We start from the raw sequence: 14,699 nt of genomic DNA, 5'->3' as shown, positions 1-14,699 counted from the left end.
GGGCACTCACACACTCCAGGCACTGCCTGCTCATGGCCTTCCCGTTTGCCTGCAGCCCGACGGCAGTGGACCCGATCTCGAGACCGGGGACCACAGGATAAAGGTCTGCTGTGTGGCTTGGGTGTTCCGAGCACCCTTCCAGAACTTGGAGCCACATTGTCTGACGCTGCAGGGAGGGCCTCTGCCACACCTGCAACAGGTGGAAATCATCACGGATGATGCAGATGGGACCATGGGCACAGGGTTGTGACTTCCTACTGCCTGGGGCCCTCCATCAGCATTCCCTAGTCAAGAGGTGGGTCTGACTACCAGCGCAAGCCTTTTCCTGGCAGCAACACTTTGGGGTGGCCTTCTCTCCTTACCTGAGCCCCACATTTTGTTCCTGCAGATCCTAGCCTCCTGTTTAGTCTACCACAATTTGACTATACACCCCTGAAATGATAGACGGCCTCTTTATGGGCCCTAAGTGTGCCTAACCACTCCTGCGCTGTCTCACCTTTCCTCCTCAAAGACCTTTATCGCTTAACCATATACTACTGGGATTTCACCACCTATAATTGCTTTGTCAATGCCATAACGAGGGACTTCCGCACCTACCTATCCAACTCTTCTTGCTCCTCTCTATCATCCCCTCTCTTACGCTAGAACAGACCACCTCAGAGCAAAAAAAGCAGTCACCATGATGAACCGCATCCCCAACGGGGGAGCCGCCCAACTTCCTATAACCTGAGAATAAAAGGTGCATTTCTTAGGTGAAATACTCACAGGGATAGCTTTCCTCACATCTGACTTTAAAACATGCCTCTAAGACCAGGAACAGGGGTAGAGAGTGCATGACCTGGAGTGCTCATCTGACTCCCGGGTGGAAGAGTAGGAGATGCTCTGGCATAGACTGCAGCTACTTGTGGAACAACAGGTGGAAATACAACTAAAGCAGGAGAACATGGAAAACAGGAGCAGGCGCAACAGCATTCGCATTTGTGGCATACCCCGTGGGGCAGATGGAAGCGATATACTGACGTTCACCAGGAACCTGCTGGAGTCCATCAGTGGAGACCCTGATGCCCCGCCCCTGCAACAGTACCAGGCCCACCGAATATCGAACGCAGCTTACCAGACATATTCGGCCCCTCATAGCCTCACAAAAGTCTACTTTTTCACAGACAAGGAAGCCATCATGAAAGTGGCCAGAGGAAAAGCGGATTTGGTCTACAAAGGCTCGACTGTGCAACTTTTTCAGAACCTCTTTCTTTGAAAAAACGCAGAGACTTCCACCCCATTACAGACTTCCTAATGAGTCCACCCCTTTAGCCTCATCTTTAGCTGGAACGGAAAGCAACGTCTACTGCGATCCCTCGCCGAGACGAAATCCACCATGGGTCTCGACTTTGACATCGGGGATGGAGACCCCATCAACCTTCAAACCAGCAGCTGCCAGGAAATCTGCCCTGAATGGCACACCACTTGCCACAGACTCAGAGAATTCAAAACAGCAAACAAGATGTTGGCAGGGTCCAAAGAACACATCATCTGCCACCTCCAAAACATGAAGCGCAAACCACTCGAGCAGGACATTCTGGCCTCCACCAACGGCACACCAGTGAACCCCTAGCCCCCAACTCTGGAAGCAACTGCCCACAAAGTGCCCTCGCAGCAGGGCAGAGAAGTGGAGACGGTCACATATACCCCGCGCCCTTCTAAAGTAACAACCCAATACTTCCCTTTTCCCTCATTAAACTCCCCTCGCTCCTACCCCATCTCCTCTCTGCCAGGAAAGGGTTGCTTTTCTTTATGGGATGGACTCCCACTGCTCCCATTATAGACGACTGGAGTAATGAGACTGGGCCCCGTTGGCCTTATATTAATTAACTTGTTGTTTCTCTTACATTTTCTTCGCCCTGGGCTCTGTTGCTTGGGATATGGGAGTATTTCTTTTTTGGACTTCCCTGCCTTTACCACTTTGGTGGTAGACATTCCTTATGTTACAGTGGGAGACACTAATACCTGCACATTGCTATCCTACAATGTACAAGGACTTAACTCACCTAATGAACGCTGGCAAATCTGGAAATATATGCTACAATATATCCTTGACATTCTTTTCCTCTAGAAAACCCATATCCGGAAACAAGATCAATACTGTGTGAGGCACAGCAAATATCTCCTCAAATTCTGGGCTTCAGCCTCCACAAAAACTGCTGGTGTCGCTAACTTTTGCAAAGCACATCTTAGCCCCGACCCCTGTCAGTTCCAAGAGACCCCAAGGGCAGATATCCAACACTCCCTCTACAACATGGTCCAACCATACTAACACTATAGAACATTTATGCCCCCAACACAGCACAGGATGCCTTCCTCAGAGGAGTTTTCAGAGAACAGTTCGGTATGGCACAGAGAGAGATAATTTCAGCTGGAGATTTTAATATGATATGGGATCCTAACATGGACAGGAGCCACAACTCCCAGGGGACAGGAGCGATGTCATCAGTTTTACTTATAAAGGAAGTTTTGGAGCTTGGACTGGTCGAAGTCTGGCGTTATGAACACCCAGACTTAAAGGACTTTTCATACTACTTGCTTGTTCACACATCATATTCTTGCATTAACTGTCTTTTCACTGCTCACTCACTTTTACGTACTATCAACACCGTCCCTGTCGCAGACATTGCTATATTCGACTATGCTCACATTGCCCTTACCTGACAAAACTGCATACACATGACTGGGACTCCCCCATGCCGTTGCCTCTCCCCACATATCCTTAGAGATCCAGTAGATGGAAACACTGTTTCTGAGTGGATTACGGAATATTTCCAACTTAATGCTCAACCTGAAATCTGGCCTCACATACTCTGGGACGGATTCTGAGCTTCCATCCAGGGAACTATCTCCACTGTGGCGATTGCCAGGGCGCTGAAGCCACAGATATTTGAGCAGTCCCTCAGTTCAGAAATCCAGGCACTACAGAGGATAGATAAGCAACAATCCTCGAAATGAGGCTGTCAACAGCTGGCCATCCAGAGGGGCCAGTGCCGCATGCACAGAACCAATCAGACGGAACGCTCCTTACTGTCCCTGAAACTAAAATATTTGACAAGAGCAACAAGGTGGGCACTCCATTGACATGCATACTCCATCTCCAAAGGATTATGGCCCACATAGCTTGTATCCGCAGTGGCCCATTGACTTCGGCTATCTCTGAGGAAGACAAAGAATCCACCTAGCAGAACTTCTACCAAGAGCTTTCCACACAGGCCACAGAGAACATTACAGTGGCTCAAATTTACCTTAGAGGAATGTGATTGAACACCAATTGCAGAACACTGCAGACAGCTGCTTGACAGACCCATAAATGCTGCAGAGTTATGCTTGACCTTGAAGGCCATGCTGCTAGACAAATCGCTGTGACCGGATAGACTCCTGCATTCTTTTATAGGCTATTTCTCCCACTTTTTTAAGATCATTTACTAGATCTTTTCAACTCTTTTACCTTTCGCTCAAGCTTCACCCCCACCATGTGTGAGGCAGAAATTGTGCTGATCCCTAAGCCTTGTAAACCCACAACAGACTGAACATCTTTTTGCCGTATAGCCCTATTTAATACCAATGCTGAACTATACACAAATATATTGGCTTTAAGACTTGACCCTCTAGTCCCCACTTCGGTAGTTCATGGCTAGGTCAGCTTTGTGGGACATCGCCTGGGTGCCGATAACATCTGGCAAATAATGCATGTGATTCTCTGGCTCGATGCCGAGAAGGCGTTTGATTGAGTGAGCTGGACTTATCTTTAAGCTCTACTCAAGAAAATCGACCTTGGCCCTAAGATGAGAAACAAAAGCCTAGCAGCATATGCCACCCCGTTAGTTGTTATTAGCGTTAATGACAAGCCACATAGCCTGTTATGCTCACTAGGGGAACTAGACCGGGTTAGATCTGTCGTCCCTATAATTAGCTTTAGTGATGGAGCCCCTCGCTATTAAAATACGGCAGTCCCCCCTCATCAGTTGAATCACTTTCGGAGGTAGGCCCCACAAGAATAATCTTTTTGCAGACTACCTCCTCCTCACCCTAACCAACCCCTCTGAATTGTTGCCTGCATTATTAGTGATCATGGAAGAATTCCAAAGAATCTTGGGTTTTAAAATCAATATCACATAATCACTTATTCTCAACCTAACGATCCCCCTGTGGGACGTTTCTTCCTTGGACCTAGTATTCTGTTCGGTACCTGGGCCTTAACATCTCCTCTACCCTCAAGGGATGCATTAAAGCTAACTGGCCAGAATACCGCCAACAGATTCTCGAAGACGTTAGGAGGAGGAAACCTCTCTAAATATCATAGCTGGGGAGCATTAATGTCATGAAAATGAGTATTCTACCAAGGCTTCTTCATTTATTTCAGTTTCTCCCCACTTTCATTCTTACCACTGATAATCTATTGCTCCAAAGTGGGCTTCTCTCCTTCGTATGAGGGGGGTTAAAAAAAACAAATCTCAGTGAAACTTCTAATGCTACCCAGGCATAAAGGCAGCTTGGCATGCCTTAACTTGCTAGAATACTGTAGGGCAGCACACTTACGCTGCTTGTCTGAACAGGTAGTTAGGGACAGCAAGAAACGTTGCTCCCACATGGAGAGTACGGTGGCAAGTCACCCCTTCTGGGACCTGGCCTGGCTGACACGCCTCCTCCAGCCAAAAGTGCATACATAGCCACCCCCACCAAAACAGAGCTTGATATCTGTGATCAAATAGCCGTGAAAAGGGGTCTCACCATTTTTCCCTCCCCTAACACACCAATTGCTCAGAATCCTGACTTCCCGCCAGTGCTGGTTCTGACATCATTTTCAATGCGGGCGCATGGCAAATGCAGGATACGAAGTTTTATCTTCCTGAGGGTTGCCATTAAAAATGTTAACCAATGCAAAACTGAAAAACAGCTAACCGAGTTCACAATTGTACCATTGGGCCTTACAAGCCCCTAATGCCCTAGCTGGTACATACAATTTTACACCATTTGAGAAAATGATCTGCTCATTAACTGCACCAAAGGCCTAATTTTCAATACCTACAGGACATTTCAAGATTGCAAACCCCCCACAACTCATCCCTTTCAGACTATGTGGAATACTGCACTGGAGACCCTCATAACAACCAAACACTGAGAGAGAATTTTGAGCAACCCCCCCCCCTAAAACACATAGAAGCATCCCTCATAGGGAAAACGCATACAAGATAATGTTCCAATGGTGCCTTACACTGACCGCTTTGACTTAACAAAATGTTCCCTACCTCCATCACCCTATGCTGGTGCTGTCACCGGAGGAAGGTGCCTTCTTGCACATATGGTGGTCCTGCATTATGATCGAAACATTTTGGAAAGAAGTCTTCGTCTACCCTGTGGACTCCCTTCTCTGTTTTTGATGGCCTTACTACTGCATTGATGTCTCCCACTGGCCTGTACGGATCCTGCAGATTGATGTACCGCTCTTTTCCCTTCCACTACCCCCTGAGCCCTCTCCCAACTTCTGTCGCCCTCCCCTATGGGTGGGGTAGATGAATGGGGGTGGGGGTTCCCTCCCTTTCTCAACTTTCAACAGATAAACAGGAGTACATAGGCCCCCTCTATTTTTTTCTCGTTCTTCCTTCTCTGTCTGTTGGAGAATATTTTGTCTCTGGTTTGTGAAAGGGAAGTTATGGTAATGTCACATATGATCTGCCGCAATAATGCCACATCTTTGTAATGGGGAATGTGACTCTGAGCGACCCAATGCACTCGCATGTGTCCCTCTGTTGTTTACTAAAACGTTTGGTAACCCCATTGTACCTTTTAAAAACGTGACCGATTTGAGTTAAAAAAAAAAAACTAGAGGGACACAAGGCCTTTTCCTGCACTGACCAGTGGCAACTGGATCTGCATTGGACCCTGCTGTTTGACTTCTGCCAGACACTCTGTGAGTCTCTAAGTACCAACCCTGAGGTCCTGTGAATGCTTTAGAAGTGTAATCCTGTGTTGGTTAAGGACTTAAAGAACTAAGTCAGAAGGTAAAATCTTTGACCAGGACAATCCTGGTTGGTGTATCTGATCTACTGTATCTTCGGTTTGGAATTTTTATTGTTTTGCATTTCGACTTTATTACTGTTTTGTACTGCATAAATACTTTACACGTTGCCCTAATGTTAAGCCTGCCATTGCTACCATGAGGTTGTTCTGAGGTTTATTAAGTGATTTCAAGGGTTCACCCTGACAAGGATTGTGATCATTACCCATTATCATTAAGTAGGTAGACACTCGCCCCAAATAATCCAAGTTTCTACTATATATATCAATGACCTATGTGAGGCTCACACTGGGCTATAGAGGGGTGATTATATCAGCTAAGAAAGTCCCATCCTTCCAGATCATTAGAAAATGGATTTACTACTAGGCGTAGATTTCACTTAATAGTACTGAGAATATATATGCCACCCTAAGTGCAACAGATGGTCCCACATAAAATGGGCCCCATAACGTTGGAAGCAGACTCCCTGGTACATATAGTGAGTGGCGATTTCAGCGATATGATGTAGCTTGACTTGGACAGGACGATGAACCCCACACAGACTTCACTAACATCCACACACTTGGCACAACTCGCCCATGCTCTGGGATTGACAGATCTATGTAGATCCAAACAATAGACAGAAAAACTCTTCGCTTATCTTTCAGGGGTCTACAAAATAATCTCCAGACTAGACTACATTGCCACTGTTGCCAACATCTTGTAATATCACATGCTTGTCTGGTTTTTCCTCTGGAGCCATGACACATGCCTAGCCAATCACATTGTTAGCTGACCTTTTCTACTGTTATATCATTTCACTGCTCACCACGCTTAGGACAGGTTCATGATCTACTGTAGCATCCATGGAAGCTCCCACAACATTTTCGGCTTCTTTTTCAATCATGTACATTAAAATTGTCAATTTTGGATTAGTCCATGTCACTAGAGTTGAAACACTCAACAGGTGTTTTTACAGCAACCGACTTTTTAAATATTTTATTTTGGTTGTACAATCTAGCTTCTCATTGCTATCCAAAACATTAGCACATACCACAGATGAGAAAGCACATTATTTAATTCCTTCTTTCTTGAGAGCGTATACGCACCGTGGAACAGGCTATCCAGCTTGCCCAAAAATTGAAATTGAAGTCTGTATTCTTTCCCTGAGAGGACTCAACAAGAGAATGGGAAAGGGTAGGCGTCCACCTTTAAGCAAACCGAACATTTTTACATTATCCTTTCTTCATTAACAAGACCTTGACCATTTCCCCTAATGATAACAATTGGAGAAAACAGTAGTCAAAATTGACCCAGTTGGAGATCAAATTAAAGAACGCAGAGATTATGGCTGGTGAGAGATTTTATCCTGTGTTTTGAAAAGAATGCAAGCTCAGTAGATTCTCCCACATTGCTTTGGGAATTATGTAAGACAGTAGTTGGAGATAGGGTGGAAAACGTAATTGCTCACAAAAGAAGAAAGGCAAAGCCAAAAATCTGATTACTACAGAGGAAAAGATTCTGAAAATAGAGAGACACCGCTTGACCACCAAGACACAAAAACACTTAAGACAGCTAGAAGTCCTGAGAAAAGAATATCATAACGAGACTCAAGCAACACTGTGTCTTTTTAGAGAAAGAGCCTTGGGGACAAGGCGGGTGCATTTTGGCTTGCTTGGAATGTAGGGAAGACGAACAAACCTAGAGAATGCACAAACATTTGCAACGTATTATAGGAAATAGAACTGAGACTGACAAAAACTGCATTCCTAGGAAAGCTAGACATCCAGGATTTGAGTGACAAAGACAGAGAGCCAGCGGAAAAGGATGGCTTACTCAATGAAATATCAGATGCTTACGAGCAAATGAATGAGGGAAGGACCCCTGGGAACCGTATATAAATGATTACCCTCTCTGGTAGTGTCGCACAGTCTCCACATATTTAATGATGCCAAATAGAAAGGGTGAACCGCTCCCAGATCTCCTACATGCCATCATCACAGTCATACACAAAAAGGCCAATCCTAGAAAGCCTATTTCGCTCCTAAATACGGAAATTAAAGTATTAGCTAAGATACTAGCCTCTCTCATACACAATGACGAAACAGGATTTATGTCTAGTTCGCTCAACCAGACACAATCTTAGAAGAGTGCATAATTGGCTAGACAGAATTAAAGTCACTGGACCCCATAGCCATTATATCCCTAGATGTCTAGATAGCGTTTGACTCAATCGATTGAACATACCTTCTGCAGACCTTCAAGAGATTGTGCTTCGCCCAAAACATTTGTAGTTGGGTAGCCTTGACCAGCAGTGGTGGTTAAAGTCAGTGGAGTCCTCTCAGAAATTTTTAACATACAAAATTAACAATTGGGAGCTGGAAGGTTTGGAAACAACACAAGGAACTGAGGTGTCAGAAGATGGCTTCAGATATTTGGATGTAAATATAATTTGTAGCAGAATGGTATTTTTATAAAAATCTGAAATTCATCCTGCATGAGTTCAGTACAGATGCTCAACAATGCGACACACTCCTGCTTACCATAATGGGAGAGGTGGAGATTTTTAAAGTGATCACAATGCTGAAATTGTTTTGTCATGGAAAGGTAAAACACTATGCACACTTCTTTGGGACGGAGGATAGCTTTACAAATATTGTGCAAGTCAGCATATAGTTGCTGCCCAACCTAAGGGCATACTCCCTGGGCTTCCCAGCTACTAGCCATCAATGACTGTTGGAATGCTCAGAGGAAAGACCCAGCGACCAGTTTAGGAAGAAGCCAAATGGAAATGCATGCATACATACCCCAAATATATAGATATTGGACAAAGGGAAGAAACGTGCTCCTGTTACTGACTGACCACACTTCATGCCTGGGATAGAGTCACAGGATACATGGGTTGGCAGGGAAAGATATTGAGAGAAACCCGTTATGGAAGGGAGAAATAATGAAGGAAGTGGGCAAGTTCAAGGGCTTCCAGCATTAGGATCTTCTAGGGATCACTAAAATAGGAGAGAAGGAGGATGGGGTGAAAATGTTTTCCAAATTGCAGAAAGATTATGACCTGTCACATACTCCAGGGTATAAATATTCTCACTTTCCCTGGAAGCAGTTAATTGGAATAAACTTCCAGACAGTGTCCAGTGGAAATCAGAGTGCTGCTAGGGGCAAACAAATAACAGGAGTGGTCTCGCTCATATCCAGAACCTTAGGAGGGAGACTTGGGGCCCAATGTAATATATTGACTGGAAAGTGGCCCTCATGCACCCGAGAGAGTTAGCCATAGAAATGAGATTGATTCATTTAGATGTTACACAGGGCGTAATATAATAGGAGCAGACTTTACAAAATGGGAAAATCCCACACATCCATATGTATAAAATGGGACATGGAGGAAAGCACCTGTGTGTGTGCAGTCTGCAAACTTGGCTTGCTGCTCTGCGTTGCTTGAAAGATTATAAATATGCCTCTAGATATTGGGCTCAAAAACCTCACGCAGAACGGCGCTAATGAGGACTTGTCCACTGATAAATAAGAAAGAAAAATATGAACTTGAAACTGATGTGACGGAGAAAGCATGTTGTATTCGCAAGACTTGATAGGCAATGGGGGTGTCCATAGTACTAAGGTGTCAGGGAGTTGCGAAACTAGTGCATACACAGTCCATAGCATTATATTTTATTATGTTTGAAAAACAAAAAACATTTATTTTTAAAGGAATAACTGTCCAGGTATCTATAACATGGGTTAAAAGAAGAAAGAAAATCTCCCCATCTCTCTTTCAGGTCAATTGAGATTTTTATTTTTCTCCTGAAAGTTTATAGTTAAAAGCTCTTTATCCTTTGGAAACAAAACCCAAAATATTTATTGCCAATATAATTTCCGTCACAGATAATGGGAAATGTTTTACAAGAGTTTCCATTCGTGTATGGCACATATGATGATAATGCCGTCATCTTAGGCTCCCTTTGCCAGGTTGGTGTTATTTCCATTACTCAAAATACGGGGGCGTTTGATCAGGAAAATATGGATGCACTGTCTGCCTGATGCAAGGTGGCATTTGTGTCTGTCGAGGCCCGTCTCAGTCGGGCAAATCCATAAAGTGGCTATATATGTGACCTCACACGCCTTTTGTTAGCTTTGCTTTCTCAATACAACATCATCTGAACCCCTCCTCAAAACTGTATCGTAACAAGTGTGATTTGGGGCTATGGGGTGTTCACCTTCAAACATCTACTCTGCTTGGTAGTCTGTTCACACTAGTTGGGATTGAAAGATCGTACAGTTTAAGAAAAGTTACCTTTCTGCTGAAACTGGAGATCTTGCTGTGTAGATTCCACCCCATTATCAGCACAAAGAATCAACTAACAGTCTACGTACAGGTCGATCAATGTTCTTGAACAAGAGAGTGGGCCCAGAGTATTCTTGTCATTGGATGGGGGCACTCTGCACATATGAAACACAGGTTCTGCACCACTTTGAAAGTTTGAATAACTTGAGATCGTTTTTCAGTGGTACTGGCATCAGTTCCCACTAGATGGTAATGAAAGCGAGCCAAAGTACCGGTGTTATGGGAATTGTTTTTTTAAATGACACAGATGAATGTATACATGGTTGATCTAACTTACGACTGCACACTATGAAGCCAGGAGTTTGACGGAGGAAGTTTGAGTTTAATGTCATCACTCTGTAAATTTTGTAGGCGTTGCCAGTCTTTCTTCTTATTTATAGCGCGCAAAAGCAATGACCGTGGCATTATTGTATGGCCAATATGAAAACTGTAACAACTGAATAACGACATTGTGTTTTTCTTGCTTTCTTAGGATGACAGCACGAGCCACAGTGATCATCAGGATCCCATATCACTAGCTGTCGAAATGGCAGCCGTCAACCACACCATTTTGGCGCTGGCCCGGCAAGGGGTCAACGAGATCAAGACAGAAGCTATAGATGACGACTGATACACGTGAAAGGGAGGGCTCAACAAAGAAGTATCTTAGATTTAGACGTAGCACCTTAGCAGACTTTCCTTGGTCCTTAATATGTGTTCTTACAGTATAACTTTGCAGTCTCTTGTACGTCAGTTAGCTGTTGAGGTCTTGTTCTGTGAAGATGGCATGGTGCCCTCAGCCCTTGCATATACTCCTGTCAGTATTAACTCCTAACAAATTATAATCCGCCCACCTTCCTTTGCCAGCCCAGGTGGCTATCTTGCTGCTCCATTTCCGCATTCCAAGAACGTGCTTCCAGGTATTCTAGACAGTCCTCTATTGCAAGCTTTAGACATCATTACACTCTTTGTATATCTCTAGACCTCATGCATCACACAGTATACTCTGTACGCCTTTTTCTTCTCCAGCACTGAAAAAAGAATGCAAGCTGAGATTGAGGCACCATGCATGCGTTCGTGGACTGAGAGTAAAACAAACAGTGTCAGTGGATTCGATTTTGAGGAATGTCTAATTTTCAATCACAACAGGGTTTGCCGCCCAATTACCTGCTGACTAGTTCTACTGGTAAGTTTTCATGCTGAGTGGATACAGTTGGCGTCTAACAATAGTGTTTGATGCAACATGCTGTCATCTCACATGCGTGACAGGCTTTTCCTCTGGGACCATGACATATACCCAGCCATTCACATTGTGAGATGACATGTTTTACACTGTTCATTCAGATCACATCTGGATTTTATAGCATTACACTGCTCACCCACCCTGAGGACAGGTTCATGATCTTCGGTAGCATTCATGGAAACTCATACACGTTCGGATTCTTTTTTAATTTTCGGTTAAAATTATGTCTATTTAAGATTTGACTTTGCCACTAGAATTGAAACATCAACAGGGGTTTTAGAGCAGCCATTTTGTTTTTTTATTATAATTGTATGATGTAGATCGCCATTGTTATTCCAAAAATGAGCGCAGCACACATCCTATGAAACAGATGTCACATTGTGTACATCCTTGAAACAAACAGATGAGAATTCATATTATTTTATTCCTTCTTCCTTGAGAGCCTGTCCGCACTGTGGAACATGCTATCCGGCCTGCCCAAAAGTTGAAACAGAAGTCAGTATTCTTTCTCTGAGTGGACCCTATGAGAGAATGGGAAAGGGTAGGAGTCCACCTTTGAGCAATCCAAACATTATCACATTGTCCTTTCTTCATTAACATTTCCCCTATTTGTCCAACCAATATCAAAGCAATGAATAGTCCTTATGATTAGATAAACCAACACAGGTCCTGAACGTATTACCAGAACCAGGTTTTTTTTTTTTTTTTTAAAGTACAAGTAAATAGAGAAGTATCTGACTGCTCTTTCCGATTATGATCTGTGGGTACCAAAAAAGAAACTGGTGAAGGACAAGTTTGTAATGGTTAACAACTGAAATAAGGGTTGTCCAATTTGATTTGGAAGGCACCAGAAATTGCTTCCTAAAAATATGGCACGTAATGCTGCTGAAGGTCTTTCTTCTCTTTCTGAACTCCCACAAAAATGATGGATTGAGTGCAGTCTGTGAATGATTCTGTCCAGTCCTTGTATATTTTAGAACTCCTTCTGCCATCAAGCAGCTGCTGCAGTACTTCTTCCACCTTGTTTCTTGTTTAATTGTAAGGTTTAATAAAGGTACCATTGGTTGAGAAGGATTCCCTCCCGAGGCTAAAACCAGGGCTTTCTAGAGGCTTACAGAATGAGAGGCAAATCCATCCGTGGGCGTCAGTGCATCTTGTCAGAGAAGGCGGTATATACATGCATCTACGTGTCTAATGGTGCATCATGTAAAGGTTCAGGAATTGCTTGATAGCCACCACCTATCCACGTTCACACAATAGGATCAATCATTAACTCTTTGCAATGGGAGCTTAAGATGCCCACTGGCTTGCATTAATGATTATTCAGTGTCTTAAATACTAGATAAGTACTAACCTGAAAATGCAGACAGATGATGCATATATGCAGCCACTGAATAACTAGTCCAGCCTTTTAAAACTTATGGACGTCAAAGTAGCTTGGTTTATAAGAGCAGACCTCAGAGCCTACAAAACCGGTTCACAGCCCTAAATTAGACAGATAAGAGTAATCAGTACAAATTAAACTGCAAACTTGTGCAGACTGACATACGTAGAGTTCATATTCATATTGAGAGATAGCAAATGTGAAATTCCTGTATATTTATACTTAGACCAGGAAAGGAGCTGAGCATATTTTTCTCAGATTATGCAGCAAAGTAGTCTTCTTGAAAAATGGGAATTGTGATGATGATGAGGGGACATCGGTTTAATGAATGCTTTAAAGGAACTGTACTGTTATGAAGATTAACTAAAGGTATTTCTCCTCTACACCTTATTTGCCAATCATACGCAGCACTTTTTATTTTATAAAAATATTTATATTTTGATAATCTGTTTATTCCATCAATTTAAAAAATGTATATTAAAAAAGGAAGAAAAAGTTAATACATTTCTATTTGGTTGTGTTACATTGTAACGAAGAGTTCTGTAGTGTGCAACTTTCATCACATCCATTTATGCCCCGGCATTAATAATTTATGCCCAGGCATGAATGATTTTTGTGTGAAGCAACTACTGAAAAAATGACCTGTTTGTGTCCCAAGAAGGCATTTGCTGAGTCAGTAGCAGCATTCCTCTTTTGAAAGCCCAATTTATAAGACGCCTCCAAGTATCCTCAGAGAGCAAAAGCCTATTCAACTTAGTCTTAGTACAAGCAACGATGATGAAAGCAAAGAGCACATTATATGAAGGTCTTTCTTATGCTAGCCCAGTGGGACCCATTAGTTATAGAGAATGTTTACTATATTTGCCCCTCTCCTATAAAATATGTCAGTGTTTCTTAACCTTTTGACTTCTGTAGACCATCCATTAATCATTAGTGGGATCCGGGGACCCCCTAATAACACATAAATGGAAACCAGGGACTCTGGCCTAAGAAATTTCAATGGTTAGAACCTGGAAACAATACACAAAAATGCAGAAATAAATATTCAACAAAAAAATACACAAAGGATGAAATATTTTATTTAATTCACACAAAAATATAAAAAATCAAATATTTTATTTTATTTGGAAGCGTGGAGCTTTTCTGTTTGATGTACTGTTGTACATTCTGAGGATACTTACTTAACTTTAGCCGCCAATTTCGTATTTGTTCACCCTTACAGAACTGTTAAAATTTTTATTTTGCCATTTTATTTATGTATCCTTTATTAATCTGTAAATATTTTTTAACTTTTTAAGCAACGAAAGACCCTCTGAGTAGGCTTCACGGACCCGCAGGGGTCCACGGACCACAGGTTAAGAGCCATTAAAATTGATCATCCAGTAATATCCCTGGCAAATGACTAGCTCCACCTGTGTGCAGGATCCCAAACAATTTAGTGGCGAATGTAGCGGCATCAACCTTTAAGCTTTCCTATTGCTCTTTCTTTAGCAGGAAAACAATAAAAGAAAGTGGGTAGGTAGGTGACAGCTTATCTTTTACGCAGGAGAAATATGCACTTATTAATTGAAGCCCAGGATGATCCTGCTAGTGGGTGGTTCGGTTTTCCATTCTGTGCAATTTGGATGCTGGAACACTGAACCCTGCCTTCTTTTCTTGAGTTGGGTTGTGCATGTTCTGATTCTTTAAACATTGAGCA

General features: G+C 43.0%; 1 protein-coding gene across 12 annotated transcripts in view; it reads left to right on the top strand.

The window, feature by feature from the left end:
• HMBOX1 (homeobox containing 1) overlaps positions 1-13,500 on the top strand; it is a 395,810-nt gene extending 382,310 nt beyond the window's left edge. For 9 of the 12 annotated variants that reach the window (XM_085613049.1, XM_085613045.1, XM_085613053.1 and 6 more), the window contains one exon: positions 10,867-13,500. Coding sequence is in view for 6 of the 12 variants with exons in the window: in XM_085613045.1 (XP_085469171.1) it covers positions 10,867-11,004 (138 nt within the window). In the remaining 6 variants the exon portion in view is untranslated. The remainder of the gene's footprint in view (positions 1-10,866) is intronic. The other 3 variants (XM_085613047.1, XM_085613042.1, XM_085613044.1) reach the window with 2 other exon arrangements.
• The last annotated feature ends 1,199 nt before the right edge of the window (positions 13,501-14,699 follow it).

This window comes from Triturus cristatus, chromosome 6, assembly GCF_964204655.1.
Source record: "Triturus cristatus chromosome 6, aTriCri1.1, whole genome shotgun sequence".
NCBI classification, from domain to species: domain Eukaryota; kingdom Metazoa; phylum Chordata; class Amphibia; order Caudata; family Salamandridae; genus Triturus; species Triturus cristatus.
This window is presented reverse-complemented; position numbering and strand designations above follow the sequence as displayed.